The following is a 13,939-nucleotide window of genomic DNA, read 5'->3' on the forward strand; positions in this document are numbered from 1 at the left end:
GCTTCCATTTCAAACCATAGCACAAGGTTTTCTACTCCTAACAAAAATAAAAACTAACTACACCCGGTTCAAACAAAAACCTTGAAAAAGAACCGCAACACAAAGAAAAACCAAAGGGGAATTGATACACTACCTACAAAAGATTTTTTTTTATTTTGTCTTTTTCCTTCGACTTTATTCCCTCAAGAAACCCGTCGAATGATATCCATCGTCGGGAAAAATCTAAAATTTTAAAATTTTTATGTTTTTTTTCAATTTTGTTTCTACTACTCAAACTAACAAAAGCAAAAACAATCAAGCTAATTAAAGCAAAAACTAAGACTAATCTACATACAACATACAAATATCCCCCACCCCACACTTTAGGTTGTGGCATGTCCCCATGACACACAATTAAAAAGCATAAGGTAGAGAAAACTTCCCCGAATATCTAGTTGGGGTCTGAATCAAAGTCGGGCTCCATTCCACATGCCCGAACTAGTGCACATATCCATGCATATAACTTCTTCTCAGCCTTCTTGGGGTACAGCCCACACTTATCTTTTTCACTAACAACATCCTTCTCTTTCACACCCTTCACCTTCTACTCAACAGTTGTAGTTGGCTTCTCCCTTTTTACTCCAGTTTCTACATTCATCTCAAAAGTCACAGTCTCCTCACCCACTCTAAGCATGAGTTTTCTATCATGTATATCCAGTATAGCTCTACCCATTGCTAAAAATGGTTTTCCTAGGATGAGGGGGACCTCCTTGTTCTCCACCATATTCACCACTATGAAATCTACAGGAAAGACGAACTTATCCACCCGCACCAAAACATCTTCTACTATCCCCTCGGGTGTTATAGTTGTTTGGTATGCCATCAGCAAAGATATTGGCACCGACCTTATCTCTCCAATCTCCTTCTCTGGTTTCCTGTAAATAGACAATGGCATTAGATTAATTGAGGCAGCAGAATCACATAAAGATTTATCAAAATTAAGAGTACCTAAAGATCAAGGTATAGTAAAACTCCCTAGATCTCTACACTTTTGTGGGAGTTTATTTTGCAATATTGCACTGCAATGCTCCGTGTGTTTGACCACTGAGGTCTCTTCCATCTTTCTATTCTTTGTGAGGATATCCTTCAAGAACTTTGCATAAGCTGACATTTGTGAGAGAACTTCAGTGAATGAAAAATTTACATTGACATATCTCATCATGTCTAAAAATCTCTCGAACTGCTTGTCTAGCTTTTCTCTATAGATCTTTTGGGGAAAAGGTAGAGCAGGCATGTGCTTGCTCACATCATCAGATTCCTCCCTTCTTGAAGTTTCCTCCTTCTTCTTTTTCTCAGCTCCCTTCTTGCCTTTCTTCTTCTCAGTCTTTTTATCATCTTCTATTTTCAGCTCCTTCCCACTTTCTTTTTCAGGCGCAACTTCTTTTTGACTTGGAGTGGGATCTTTCAATAATTGTCCGCTTCTCAAGGTCACAACATTTACTATTTCTTTGGGATTCTTTTCGGTATCAGCTGCCAGAGTACGTGGGATTATCTCTAATAATATATTTGTAATTTGTCCCACTTGTCTCTCTAAGTTACGCAGAGCTGTCCCAAGTTCTTTGATAGCTACACCATGAGCATCTAATCTCTCATTTGTCTTGACAATGAATGATTTCATCAGATCTTCTAAACCAGACTGAATTGGCTATTGAGGCTGAAACTGCGGCCTCTGCTGATTATGGAATCCTGGAGATCCTTGACCCTGAAATCTGGTGTTGCTTTGTTGCCATGAATTTGCATTACCCCCAGGTGAACTCCATGAAAAAACAGGGTGCTTTTGACCCATTGCATTGAAATTTTAGTTACCTACAACATTCACTTCCTCCACGGTACCTTGACACTCGTGAGTAGGGTTTCCTCTTCCACATATGTCATATGTTGCATGAGGCTTATTGTGTATTGAAGCTAAGGTCAACTTCCTGATTTCTTTTGCCATGACATCAATCTGTACCTGCACAGATGTGTTAGTATCAACTTGGTGAACACCAATTGATCTTCTTCTTTCAGCAATCTTTGAGGGCCACTAATTTGCATCTTCAGATAACTCATCTAGAATAGTGACTATCTCCTCTCGAGTCTTCTTCTTTAATGGACCTCTAGCTGCATTGCTCAATGTTCTGCGTGATGTCGGTGTCAAATCATCCCAAAAGTCCTGGAGTTGCATCTAGAGTTCAATTCCGATGTGTTGACACTTTCGCGCAATCTCTTTAAACCTCTCCCATGCTTCAAATACAGTCTCAGTCTCATTCTGGAAGAAGTTATGGATTTCTCTTCTAAACTTGCCCGTTTTAGCTGAGGAGAAATATTTAGCAAGAAACTTTGAGGTCATCTCTTCCCATGTTCTAATTGATCCCTAGGGCTTCGAAGCCAGTGCTTTGTATCATCTTTCAGAGTAAAGGGGAATGCCCTTAAGTACACTGCATCTTGTGGCACACCATTGTATTGAAAGGTGTTCATGATATCCTCGAAGTCCATTAGATGATTGTTTGGATCTTCGTTCATCTTTCCTCTGAAGACACAATTGTTTTGGAGGGTTTGAAGCAACCTTTGCTTCAGCTCAAAATTATTGGCTGCAACTGAAGGTGGTCTCACACTTGATAAGCCTTGGTTGTAAATCGGTCTTGCGTAATCACCAAGTGGTCTCCCAAAACCGGGAGCTATGTTTCTGAACTGGTATGCACCTAAGGGTTGATTTTGATTAATTCTTCGAGCCCTCTCCTCCTCATAAGCAATTTGTGCATCTCTAAGTGATGCTTCTTTAGCATCTCGTGCAGCTTTTTCTCTAAGTTGGGTTGCCTCTCTCGCAGCCAAATCAACATTATCTTCACCGTTTCCAGTCATATCTTTGGTTGAGGATTGCCCAACCTTTTCTAATATCTCGGTGATCTTTCTTTTCTTCCTTAACTATCGCAGTTGTTTTTCAATTTCCGGCTCGTATGGTAGCAATTCCTTCCCAGAAGATCGGGTCATCTACCAATATAACCTATAACATGCGCACAGTCAAAGAACACCAACCGTAAAAAGGGAAAAATAAAATAAAAATAAAAAATAAAATTCCTGAATTAACACTACAAACTATTTTAAACACTATTGATTTCCAATCCCCGGCAACGATGCCAAAATTTGGCGAGCTTGAAATACACACTTAAAAATGCTCGCTATGTCGAATATAGTTTAATATAATATCGTATCCACAGGGATTGGAGTTAAACAGTATTATCGTAGTTTGTAGGTAGATTGCTATCCAAGATGATCAACTATTGAGGTTTATATGATTAGAACTTAAATTAACTAAGATTCTAAAATATTGAATAGTGACAAACAACGCAAGTAGTAAGCAAAGAAAGATATCAATGGGGAGAAGATAGGGTTGATAGGATAGGTGCAAGATGCATGTTTGGGATTTAACTCTAGATAATTCACTTCTAATATTCAAGTGAGCCTTTCGAATTCACTTGGTTATTAGTTCAATTATTTAGTAGAAACTCCTCTTTTGATTAAGTCTCAACCTCACAAAATGAATCAATTTTAAGTGCGTGAAGATATGCAAAAATTCGTAGTGGATTGATCTTTAGTAGAACCTCTTTCGATTATCCTCCTAACATAGTTTAGTCAACAATTCAACTAGCCTCTTTCAATTACTAAGAAGAATTAATGACTTCAACCAACTAAATTTAAAGCAACAATATCACAAGTTATACCTCTCTTGATTACATTAACAAGTGAATAAAGATGCAACAGTTAAAACATTCAAAACGATTCAATACATAAAACTAGAGTTAATTATCCATAGACAAATATCAATACACCAAATTCATCAAACCATAAAGAGAACTACTCCATAGACATGGAGTAATTCATCATAATTAAGTGTAAAGTAAAGAAAAACGTAAAACAATCCAAACCCTTGTCTTGAGTTGGGATTGAATGATGGATTCCTTGTGCTCTTCCTTCTCCAACTTCTCCTTAGCCTCCTTAGGTCTAAATTATGTCAAAAGTTCTCAAAATACCATTTTTCCATGTATATCTACCAAGTAGGGTCGGGCCCAAACACATACACCTTCTCCTACACAAAAAATGACACTTTTCTCGGATAGAACGTGCACGGCCGCGCAACTGGAAGTGTGCCCACGCACTTGGCCGCACACTTTTCACACTGTTCTGCCCTATATGCATGGTCAGTGCGCGGCCGTGCACTTGCCTCGCATTTTTCTCCCTATTCTATTGGGAATTTGAAAATACGTAAAACATGAAAGTTGTATCACTTTGAATTAGCTTTCCAACAATATATTGTACAGACCAAACGGATCTCTGAGCGAAAAGGTATGTGCATTTTACTGGACACTACGCAGTATGCCTACTCGATTCTTCGTTCTTTCTTAACTATCATCCGTTGATCCACGAACACGATCCCGACTTAATTCCATAGACTTTTACTCAGACTTCAAAGCTCCAAATCACTTGAATTCATTTCGTAATATCTACATAGCTCAGAATCACTCCTACAAGGTATAAAATACACAATTAGTGCAAACTCAACTAAAGTGCAGTAAATTGGAATGTAATAATCGACTAAAATATGAGATTATAGCCTACCATCAGTCATAGACACCGTGATGATTGATGATGATGAATAAGTTATTGATGACGAAGCTTCTTTATGCAGAAAGCGACAATCCTCATCATCTCAACATGATGCTCGACCTGTTGAGGTTGTTACACCAACTGATGACGATGTCTCGGCACTTTGGGGAGAATCTGATTTGGTAGAATATGCCAACTTCTATTTTTGGGCCCCAATTGCTCCAACCGGTGCTGCGTGGCTGAGTACCAGGTCCTTGCCGTCTTTGGTTGGCGAGCATCAAACAACCAGCACTGCATTTGATGTTTTATATCGTCCAATTTCACACCTCAATTCAAGGTTATGAAACGGTCGATTGCAATAATAATACCCAACAAGGGTCAGGATCGATTTTCACAGGGAACCGTATATGGGAGCTAGGAGTATATATTGTAGTATGTGAATTTGACTATCTCAATTTACACTTTCACAAACTTGGGTTATTTCTATGTCTAATTGAAAAGTTGAGAAATAAAACTAAGAGAATTGTTTTTGTTGTTTTTCAAGTTTTTCAAAAATCCTAGGGCTATGACCATCGCCTAGGTGTTTGCCTAATGGTATATAAACCATAATGCTTATTTTATTGATCGAGGTATATTATAGCTATCAACACTCAATTATCCACTCAATACCTCTCGGTCAGAGAGTGATTTTGCCTAGTTTGGCTTTCTCGAGTCCAAATGGGTATTGCACAAAGCGGTTGATAAAAGCTCAAGTTGGGTTATTACTATCTCTAGGTTGAACCATTTAATTGGGATTATCAATCTCTCGATTGACCCAATTTCTTGTTAGCCAAATTTTTCTAGACTAAGTCTCTCTTTCTCAAGTAGAGACCAAGTCAAATAGGCATAAACTAATATTTACAACCATTAATTCCATAAATTTAAACATGAACAAGGCTAAATAATAAATACCCAACCATAAACAAGCATCAAATTAAACACCCATAAGGTTTACACACTAGGGTTGGGCCACAACCCTAGTGAAAATCTAGCTACTCATGCTTGAGATTGAAGAAATAGAAGAAGAAATGCTAATTAAACTCATATTGCAAAATTAAAATAATAAAATCTATGTTAAAATATCCCAAAATATGAAAAACTACTAAAAGAAGTAAAGAGAAATGACTATTGTAGCTGCTGATGTCTATGGATGCACAATTCCATGTGCGGTCTGCACTTTTCTTCAACTTGTCAAGACTGGAAGTCTGCGGCCGCATAAATCTGATCTGCGGCTGCAATGCACTCTCTCTGCGGTCCGCACTTTTACATGTGCGGCTGCACTTTTACTCTTGCGGCCGCACAATTCCTGTACTCTCTGAACTTTGCTCCTAGCCCAGCTTTTGTAGCTGCACAATTCATGTGCGGACCGCACTTTGTACCAAACTTTGCTAGTTTTCCTTCATCATCTGCGGCCACAGATGATATTCTGCGGTCCGTACTTCTGAGCTTCTGTGTCTTTTATGTCCTTGAGTTCAGATTACTCATTTTTGAGTTGGATTTCATCTCGGGAGTTCATCTTCCAATATTTCTGCAATTAAGCACATTTCATTAGTTTTCGGGAACACAATTAAACGCTTTTGGACTAAAACAAAAGCTAAAAAGCGCTAATAAGTAGTCAAAATCCCTACTTATCAACTCCCCCAAACTTAAGTTTTTACTTGTCCTCAAGCAAATAAATTAGTTCCCACCTCCACAAGTTAAGGGCTATTCCAGCTAATCAAAAGTGAGTCATTCATACATCAATTGGGACCAACAATTACCCACACTACCCATGAATTATCAACAAGGCAACAGGTTAAACATTTATGCACAAATAGTTCTAATATGACACTTAAGCATCAAGAGTTAACTTAATTCATCAAGGAAGCTCGCTCTCTCATGTAGGTGACCTAGGGGTGGCAAGTGGGGCGGGTCCGGTCCTAAGTGGGCTTCGCGGGCCCGGTCCTATGCGGTCCGGTCCTAAATGGTCCCGGGCTTCAAGGGCTTATTACTGAAACCGGCTCGAGACCGGGACCACGAACTAGCGGTCCCGGGTTAAGTGGGCCGGTCCCGGGCCTAAATGGGCCCAACATAAACTTTGTATTTTTAATTTTTTTTTTATAGAAGTTAGAGAAAAAAATAGTAATAAAGATATATAAGCTATATTCGATTTATATACTATATATATATATCTTAAAATATATATATACTATATTATATATACATAGTATACATCTTAAAATATACTATATATACATCTTAAGATATACTATATATATATATATATAGTATAGAGTAGTAGATCTTAAGATCTATATACATCTTAAGATATATAAGCTTATATATATATATATACTATACTATACTATATATACATCTTAAGATATATAAGCTATATTCGATTTATATACTATATATACATCTTAAGATATATATATATATATACACACACTATACTATATATACATAGTATATAAGTCATATTCGATAGTATACATCTTAAGATATACTATATATACATCTTAAGATATATATATATATATATATATATATATATATATACACACATATATACACACACACACTATACTATATATACATCTTATATATACACACACACTATACTATATATACATAGTATATAAGTCATATTCGATAGTATATATCTTAAGATATATATAATATATATAGTAAGATGTATATATATATTATAGTATAGTATAGTATATACTATATATACAACTTAAGATATATAAGTTATATTCGATATATTCGATTTATATACTATATATACATCTTAAGATATACTATATATACATGTATATCTACTATATATATATATCTAATATATCTAGTATACTATGTATATATAGTATATCTTAAGATGTATATATAGTATAGTATAGTATATATAGTATATCTTAAGATGTATATATATCTTAAGATGTATATATAGTATAGTATATATATATAGTATATCTTAAGATGTATATATAGTATAGTATATATAGTATATCTTAAGATGTATATATAGTATAAGCTTATATTTTTATTATAGCATTAAAAATCATGGCAATATCTTTCTTAGTCTTCCTCCCCCCTATGGAATGAGCACAACAGGGTGCTAATACCACCATTGAGAAGAAAAAGAAACTAATCAAGATGTGCCAAAATACAAGTTACATATTAATTTATATGGTATCTCTTACAAATTTCATAAATCCTTCAAGGTCCGGAGGAATTTCCGTTGGTGGTGGCGGAAATGAAGCTTGCTCATCACCGCTTCCAGGCGAAGCATCATCCTCCGCAAGTTCAGCTAGCATTTCTTCGTAAGCTTCGTCTACCTCTGGTTGTGATTCAGCAAGTCCAAAATTTCTTCTTTCCGAACGGATCCAATCTCTGAAAAGTACTGATTTTTCCAAGCTCTCCCTCATAGACGCTCTATAATCACCGAGTTGAAGTCTTGCTTGACTGAAAGTGCTCTCTGATGCCATTGTTGAAGCTTGAATAGTTAAAATATCTCGGGCCATCCTTGAAAGAATCGGAAAGTATTTTTCTTTGTCCTTCCACCATTCCAAAATATTAAAGGAGCCGTCGGGATTCACTTCCTCAATTTCCAGTGATAAATAAACTTCAAGCTCATTTAGTTGTGAAAAATCACTAGTACTAGAACCTTGAGAACCCCTGAACCCTGCCCAAGCACTAAGTGCTCTTACTCCCGCAGTTCTTTTAGATAATTGAGAACTAGAAGAAGAAGGAGTTGGAACATTTGGTCTAGCATGATCTAATGCAACTTGACAAGCATTATAAATAGTTTGAACATTTATTTTAATTGAGGCTATTGCGTTCGGAAGTATAGACAACTCCTCATCTTCAAGTGCTAAACCATTATAAAAAATTTCATACCAAAATTGAGGACCTCCTAATTTCATAGTAGGATTTAACAATGCAGCAATACCATAAATAGGGGGAATATGAAAAAAATATTTTTTAAACTTTTTTCTCATGGAATCAATAGCAAGTTGATAAATTTCCCCACCCTCTGAAAAATGATCAAACAAATTTGCAAGCTCTACAATATAAACTAAACAGTTAGAAATAGTAGGATAATATTGCCCAGAAAATTCATTTGTAGCAATATGAAATTTTTCTAAAAAATCTACAAGCATTTTAACATTAGCCCAATCCGCATTTGTAAGGTGCTCATCATCATCACTTACATGAGCATTAAATGTTGAGTTTATGGGGTTTCTATATTTATATGCAATAACTAAACTTTCATACATGTAATTCCATCTAGTTGGACAAGGTTTAGGAACCTTTCTTTCTCTTAGGCCAAATTCATCGCATCTTTTAAAATATTCTCTAAGTCTACTTTTACGGTTTGAATAAAAAAGCCAATTAAGAGCCATTTTAACCTTTTCAATTTCAACATTTAAAATTCGCATACCATCACCCACAATTAAATGGTAAATATGACAAATACATCTAACATGAAAAATGTTACTAAATACAGGACTTAGTATAGTGGTAAGCAAGGCTACAACATTTGTGTTACTAGTAGCATTATCCATTGAAACTGACATTATTTTATCACTAATACAAAAATATCTACAAATATCCGCAATCGTGCTAGAAATAAACTGCCATGTGTGACGTGAATTAATTATTCTATAAGCAATAATGCGCTTTTGCATTATCCAATGCTCATCAATCCAATGACTGGTAACAGTAAGGTAATCACAGTCATTACCACTTCTGCCAATATCAGTTGTAATAGCAATACGATAATTTATATGAGTAAATAAATAGCGCAAATATTGTTCATATTCATGTTTATATTTATAAATATCACTCTTTACGGTTGTGCGAGAAAAACCTTTATAAGTAGGATTATAAATTTTTCTAATATAATGCACAAAGTGGGGGTTAGAAGGAAAACTATAGGGTAATCACATAACAGTGACCATTTTTGCCAATTCTTCCCGATCTTTTTTTGGATCATAATATAAAATACCACCGGTAACAGTGTTAATTCCCGGTTGAAATTGATTTGACCCGGTACTAAGGTCATCCTGACTAGGTGCACTTGTCCCCTCACCAAAGCTTTCATACGAAAATATCTAGCTTTATCTTGAAGGTGTAGCAATATGTGTCTAGTCAAACTTCCCTCCCCTCCCTCCCCGACTTCCAACATATTGAAAAACTAACTCTTTGCCACAAGTTTTATACTTAGCCCTATTTTTTTCTCTTAGTTAAGTAAAAAATTGCCAAACAAGAGATGTTTCTACCCGTTAAGGAGGTTGTCTAGAAAACGTAGGGGCACTAATAGGAGGGTCAGATGGGGGATCATCTAGATTATTATTAGTTGGGTTAACTTTAGGAGCAGGACTAGTGGGTGTATCATCATCCGGTTGCGTTTCATCAAAATCTATTTCTTCATCATCATTTTCATCAATAGTTAGATTACCATAAAGAGCATTCATATATTCATGGTTTAATTGTTCACCGGGTGCAATATTATGGAAAAATTGACTCTCGGTAAATTATAATAAACTATTATCGCTATCAAGAATAGAAGGTGTAGGACGGGTAACATGTTTGGGTCGGGGAGCCGGGGGAAGTGGAGGAGGAATATATTGGCCACTAGATTCACCACTCTTCGATTTTTCCTTATTTTTACTAAACATATTTTTTAAGGAATAAGCCATCTTAATTAATCAAGCAAAGTAAATAAAACAAACAAAATTATAATATTAAAACTTAAGAGTTGGAACGAGTTTACCGAATTGACGAACAACTTGTTGGAAATTGATTATCGTTGAAGACTTCAATTCACCAACTTCACAATTATTTCACAAAATGTAACAATAAAGTAAGTAATAGTAGCAATTATAGAAGTAAATTAGAGAGAGATTGTGATAGATTGATGATTTTGTAAGAAAAAATGAAATAATAATGGGGTATTTATAGTTGAAAATAGGAAAAAAGTGTAATTATAAAAAGTTTGGGATTAAAACAAAGTTGAGGGGTTAAATGGATATTTCATAAATAGCCAACGGCTATTTTTGACAGCCCAACGGCTATTTTTGACAGCCTAACGGTTTTTAAAAATAAAAAATAAAATAGCCGTTGGGCCCGCTAGGCCCGCTAAGGGACCGGGCCGGTCCCGGTCCGATCCCGGGCCCTGGCGGGCCAAACGGTCCCGGGCCTAACGGGCCCAAATCATAGGACCGGCCCACGAGACCGGACCAGGCCCGCTAAAACCGGACCAAACGGTCCTGGCCCGTTTAGCCGTTTGGCTCGTTTGGCCCGCGGTCCCGGGCCTGGACTGGCCCACTTGCCAGCCTTATGTAGGTCATTGTGGGTCCCAAACTCTTCCTCCCCTACTCTCTGTTTGCCTATCTCTCTTAAGAATTTAGCACTCATTCCAAAGATTTACGAAAGGTTCACTCATCTTTTTCAAAATAATGTCGCAAGTACGACTTTAAGTACCATAGGCTTGCCCCTCATGTAGATCACCACTAATGTAAGCTCACTTGGCTTGAAATCACGTAGGGCTTTTTTCGGATGCAATGAAGGCTTTTGGACTACGGTTGGATACGCTATGATAGAACGGGTTCATCTTTCCTTAAGCACTCTATTTTCTGTTCTTGGCTCATGCTTTGCCAATTCTTTGAGGCATTTTCTTTTCCTTGGGGGAACTAGAGAGACTTAACATCACTCTTTCTTGATTATGACATTCATTTTCTCCCTCTTTGATTTATCCATGCTTTGCATCATTACTTTTCTTTGTATCCCTTCAACTCTTCAACATATTCACTTTCTTTTTGCATTTTTCTTTTTGTTCTTTCCTTTTCTTGACTTCCCTTCGCTTTATTTTTTGCATTTTTGTGCCTTGATACCTCTTTCAAATTCCTCATCTCTCCCCCAAACTTATATTTTTAGCCAATTATTTCACAAGAGTGTTAAACAAAGCTCGGGTGCCAAGAGAGGGTCACAACAAAACAGGTAAAGGCTTGTAACATGGTTGTCAAATGAGAAAGGTTCGAGGCTCAAATGGGTTGACTAGGGATAACAACATTGGTTGGCAATGAAAAGCTTCAAGCGGGTCAAGGAGAGCCTACAATCACTTCTCAAGCCAAGCAGAACTTAAAATTTTACCTAGAAACACATTCAGGGCAAGTTCTAGACCATTCGCACAGGTACTTGGACTTGCAACAAAAACGTCTCACCTCTCATGCAGCTGGATTGTTAATTAGGATAGAGTCGAGGGCCCACAACCACCATATTCAAGATTTAAAATCACTATGGTTCGATTAAACCACTCGATAATTGCCTAAGTCAACACAAGAGTCACAAGGTCACTAACTAGAGCTATTTCTTTCCAAAAATCTTATTTTTAACCATAAGCATGTAGTTAAGTGTGTTGGTACCAAGTGAAGCATGTTTGACTCTTCGAGCATGACTCAATTAAGTATTTTTATTCATTACTACTAATATTATTACCTAGATACCAAAAACGGACTCAATCCCTTAAGAAGGTTGTCACGCCATCCATCGTTGGGAAAGGTCACCCGGTTCACACAAAAACCACATTTGGAAAGAAAACTAGAGGCTTATTATCAGAGGCTTATTATACACTAAAACATAAAAACAGCTATTAAATAAAAAAAAAACTACTATTTCAAAAATAAAACAAACATAAAGATAAAGAAGCTATAAAGCAAAAAACTATTGAAAGCGTAACGAATATACATACGAGAAATAAGAGAGAATATATACATAATGAGAAAGAAGAAGAAAATAGTATTAAGTTAATTACAGGCCAAATGTCTCAAAGTCATCAAAATACAGAATCGTCAAAATATGTCAAAGAAACTCCACCCCCTCCGAATAAAAATAAGCGTTGTCCCCAACGCTTAACAAAATAAGAATAAAGGAAGGGTGAGAGTGAAGAAAACTCCCTATGGCTTTGTGGCCATCTCTGTGTCCCCAGTAGTGGCACCGACCTCAACCTCATCCAATTGGATATCATCATCCTCAAGTTTGGGAATGGATGGGTTGGTGAACATCTAACGTACTGCCTCGACAGTGTCAGCAGCAATGTCTGGCTCCTCAGATTGGCCAACTGGTGCTGTAGGTGCTGTAGGATCTGGGCCTGGGTGGTGCGGGTCTATCAGCATATCAAATGGAATGTATCCGGCTGTTGCAATCTTGGTAACCTGTCGCCGGAGCTTGTCCACTGACTTCTTGGAGGCCTGCGACTTCCGCTTCTTCTTCACTTCCTTTCCCAGCTTTTCTATCACGGACCCATGCTGTACTAGAGTGGCCATTATTGTGTTCTGATTTTCTAGAAGCTTCTTCAAGGTTTCTTCAACTGTGGGGGGAATCTGGGATGCTGGAATGGATGACTGTGTTGCAACATCACTGGATATGTCAGACAGCTTTGCAGTAGCTGTCTGCATCCAGTTGTTGAGGCTCGCCAATGTCAGGGAGACTCGCAGCACATTAAGTGGAGCATTTGGCATAAGCACCTTCTTCAAAGACGAGATGGAAGGCACCGAGGCTGAAGGTGGAGGCATAACAGCTGCATTGGCTGAAGGCTCTGCTAAAGTGGATGGCATATCGGCTGTCTCTGCAGCTACCACCGATGGCTCGTCAGACTGGCCTACGGTGGTAGTCGGCTGATCCTTTCTCTTAGGGTTGTGTGCATCCATCAGAGAATACCATGAGAAGGGCTTCTTAGCCCGAACCTTTGTATCAAAATTTCTCGGCTCCACCCGTTTATCCGTAAGGTACTCAGTGATGGTGTTGGGATACAGGTAGGAGGTATCAGCTTGCATGGCAGCCACAAACATATTCTCCGACATCACGACACCCACATTGATCGGGTATCCGACCATGATGGAGGCAACTAGAACTGCCCGCGAAATAGGTAGGTTTGTTTCATTATGGCACGGGTCTAGTCTGTTGTATATGAAGGTCTGTCATCCCTTCGCCTCGAAGTTTAGGGTGTTCCGCTGAATAGGAACCCCTGCTGTGATCCATGGTGGTTGTGGCCCCAGGGCTGCAAGAATCTTAGCTAGCCATGGGCGAGCTGTATCACCCATCACCAGCTTCTCCAAGTACTGTGGAGGCTCAACATCCTAAAACCCCAAGTAGGAGTTCAGTGTGTGCTGGTCAAACCGCACATTCAGATTCTTCACTTTTGTCACTTTGGTCCCTTTCTTTATGTGTGCCACATTGGCGTAGAACTCTCGGACCAGATACTCTTGGCATCCACTACACTCTAGGT

General features: G+C 37.7%; 1 protein-coding gene across 1 annotated transcript; it reads right to left on the reverse strand.

The window, feature by feature from the left end:
• Positions 1-583: 583 nt before the first annotated feature.
• On the reverse strand, positions 584-1,657 carry LOC138894787 (uncharacterized). Its single transcript, XM_070179517.1, has 2 exons — positions 1,029-1,657; positions 584-914 (listed from the first exon to the last, which is right to left on the reverse strand). The coding sequence occupies exons 1-2, from the start codon at positions 1,655-1,657 to the stop codon at positions 584-586; spliced, it is 960 nt and encodes a 319-aa protein (XP_070035618.1).
• Positions 1,658-13,939: the final 12,282 nt, after the last annotated feature.

This window comes from Nicotiana tomentosiformis, chromosome 6, assembly GCF_000390325.3.
Source record: "Nicotiana tomentosiformis chromosome 6, ASM39032v3, whole genome shotgun sequence".
NCBI classification, from domain to species: domain Eukaryota; kingdom Viridiplantae; phylum Streptophyta; class Magnoliopsida; order Solanales; family Solanaceae; genus Nicotiana; species Nicotiana tomentosiformis.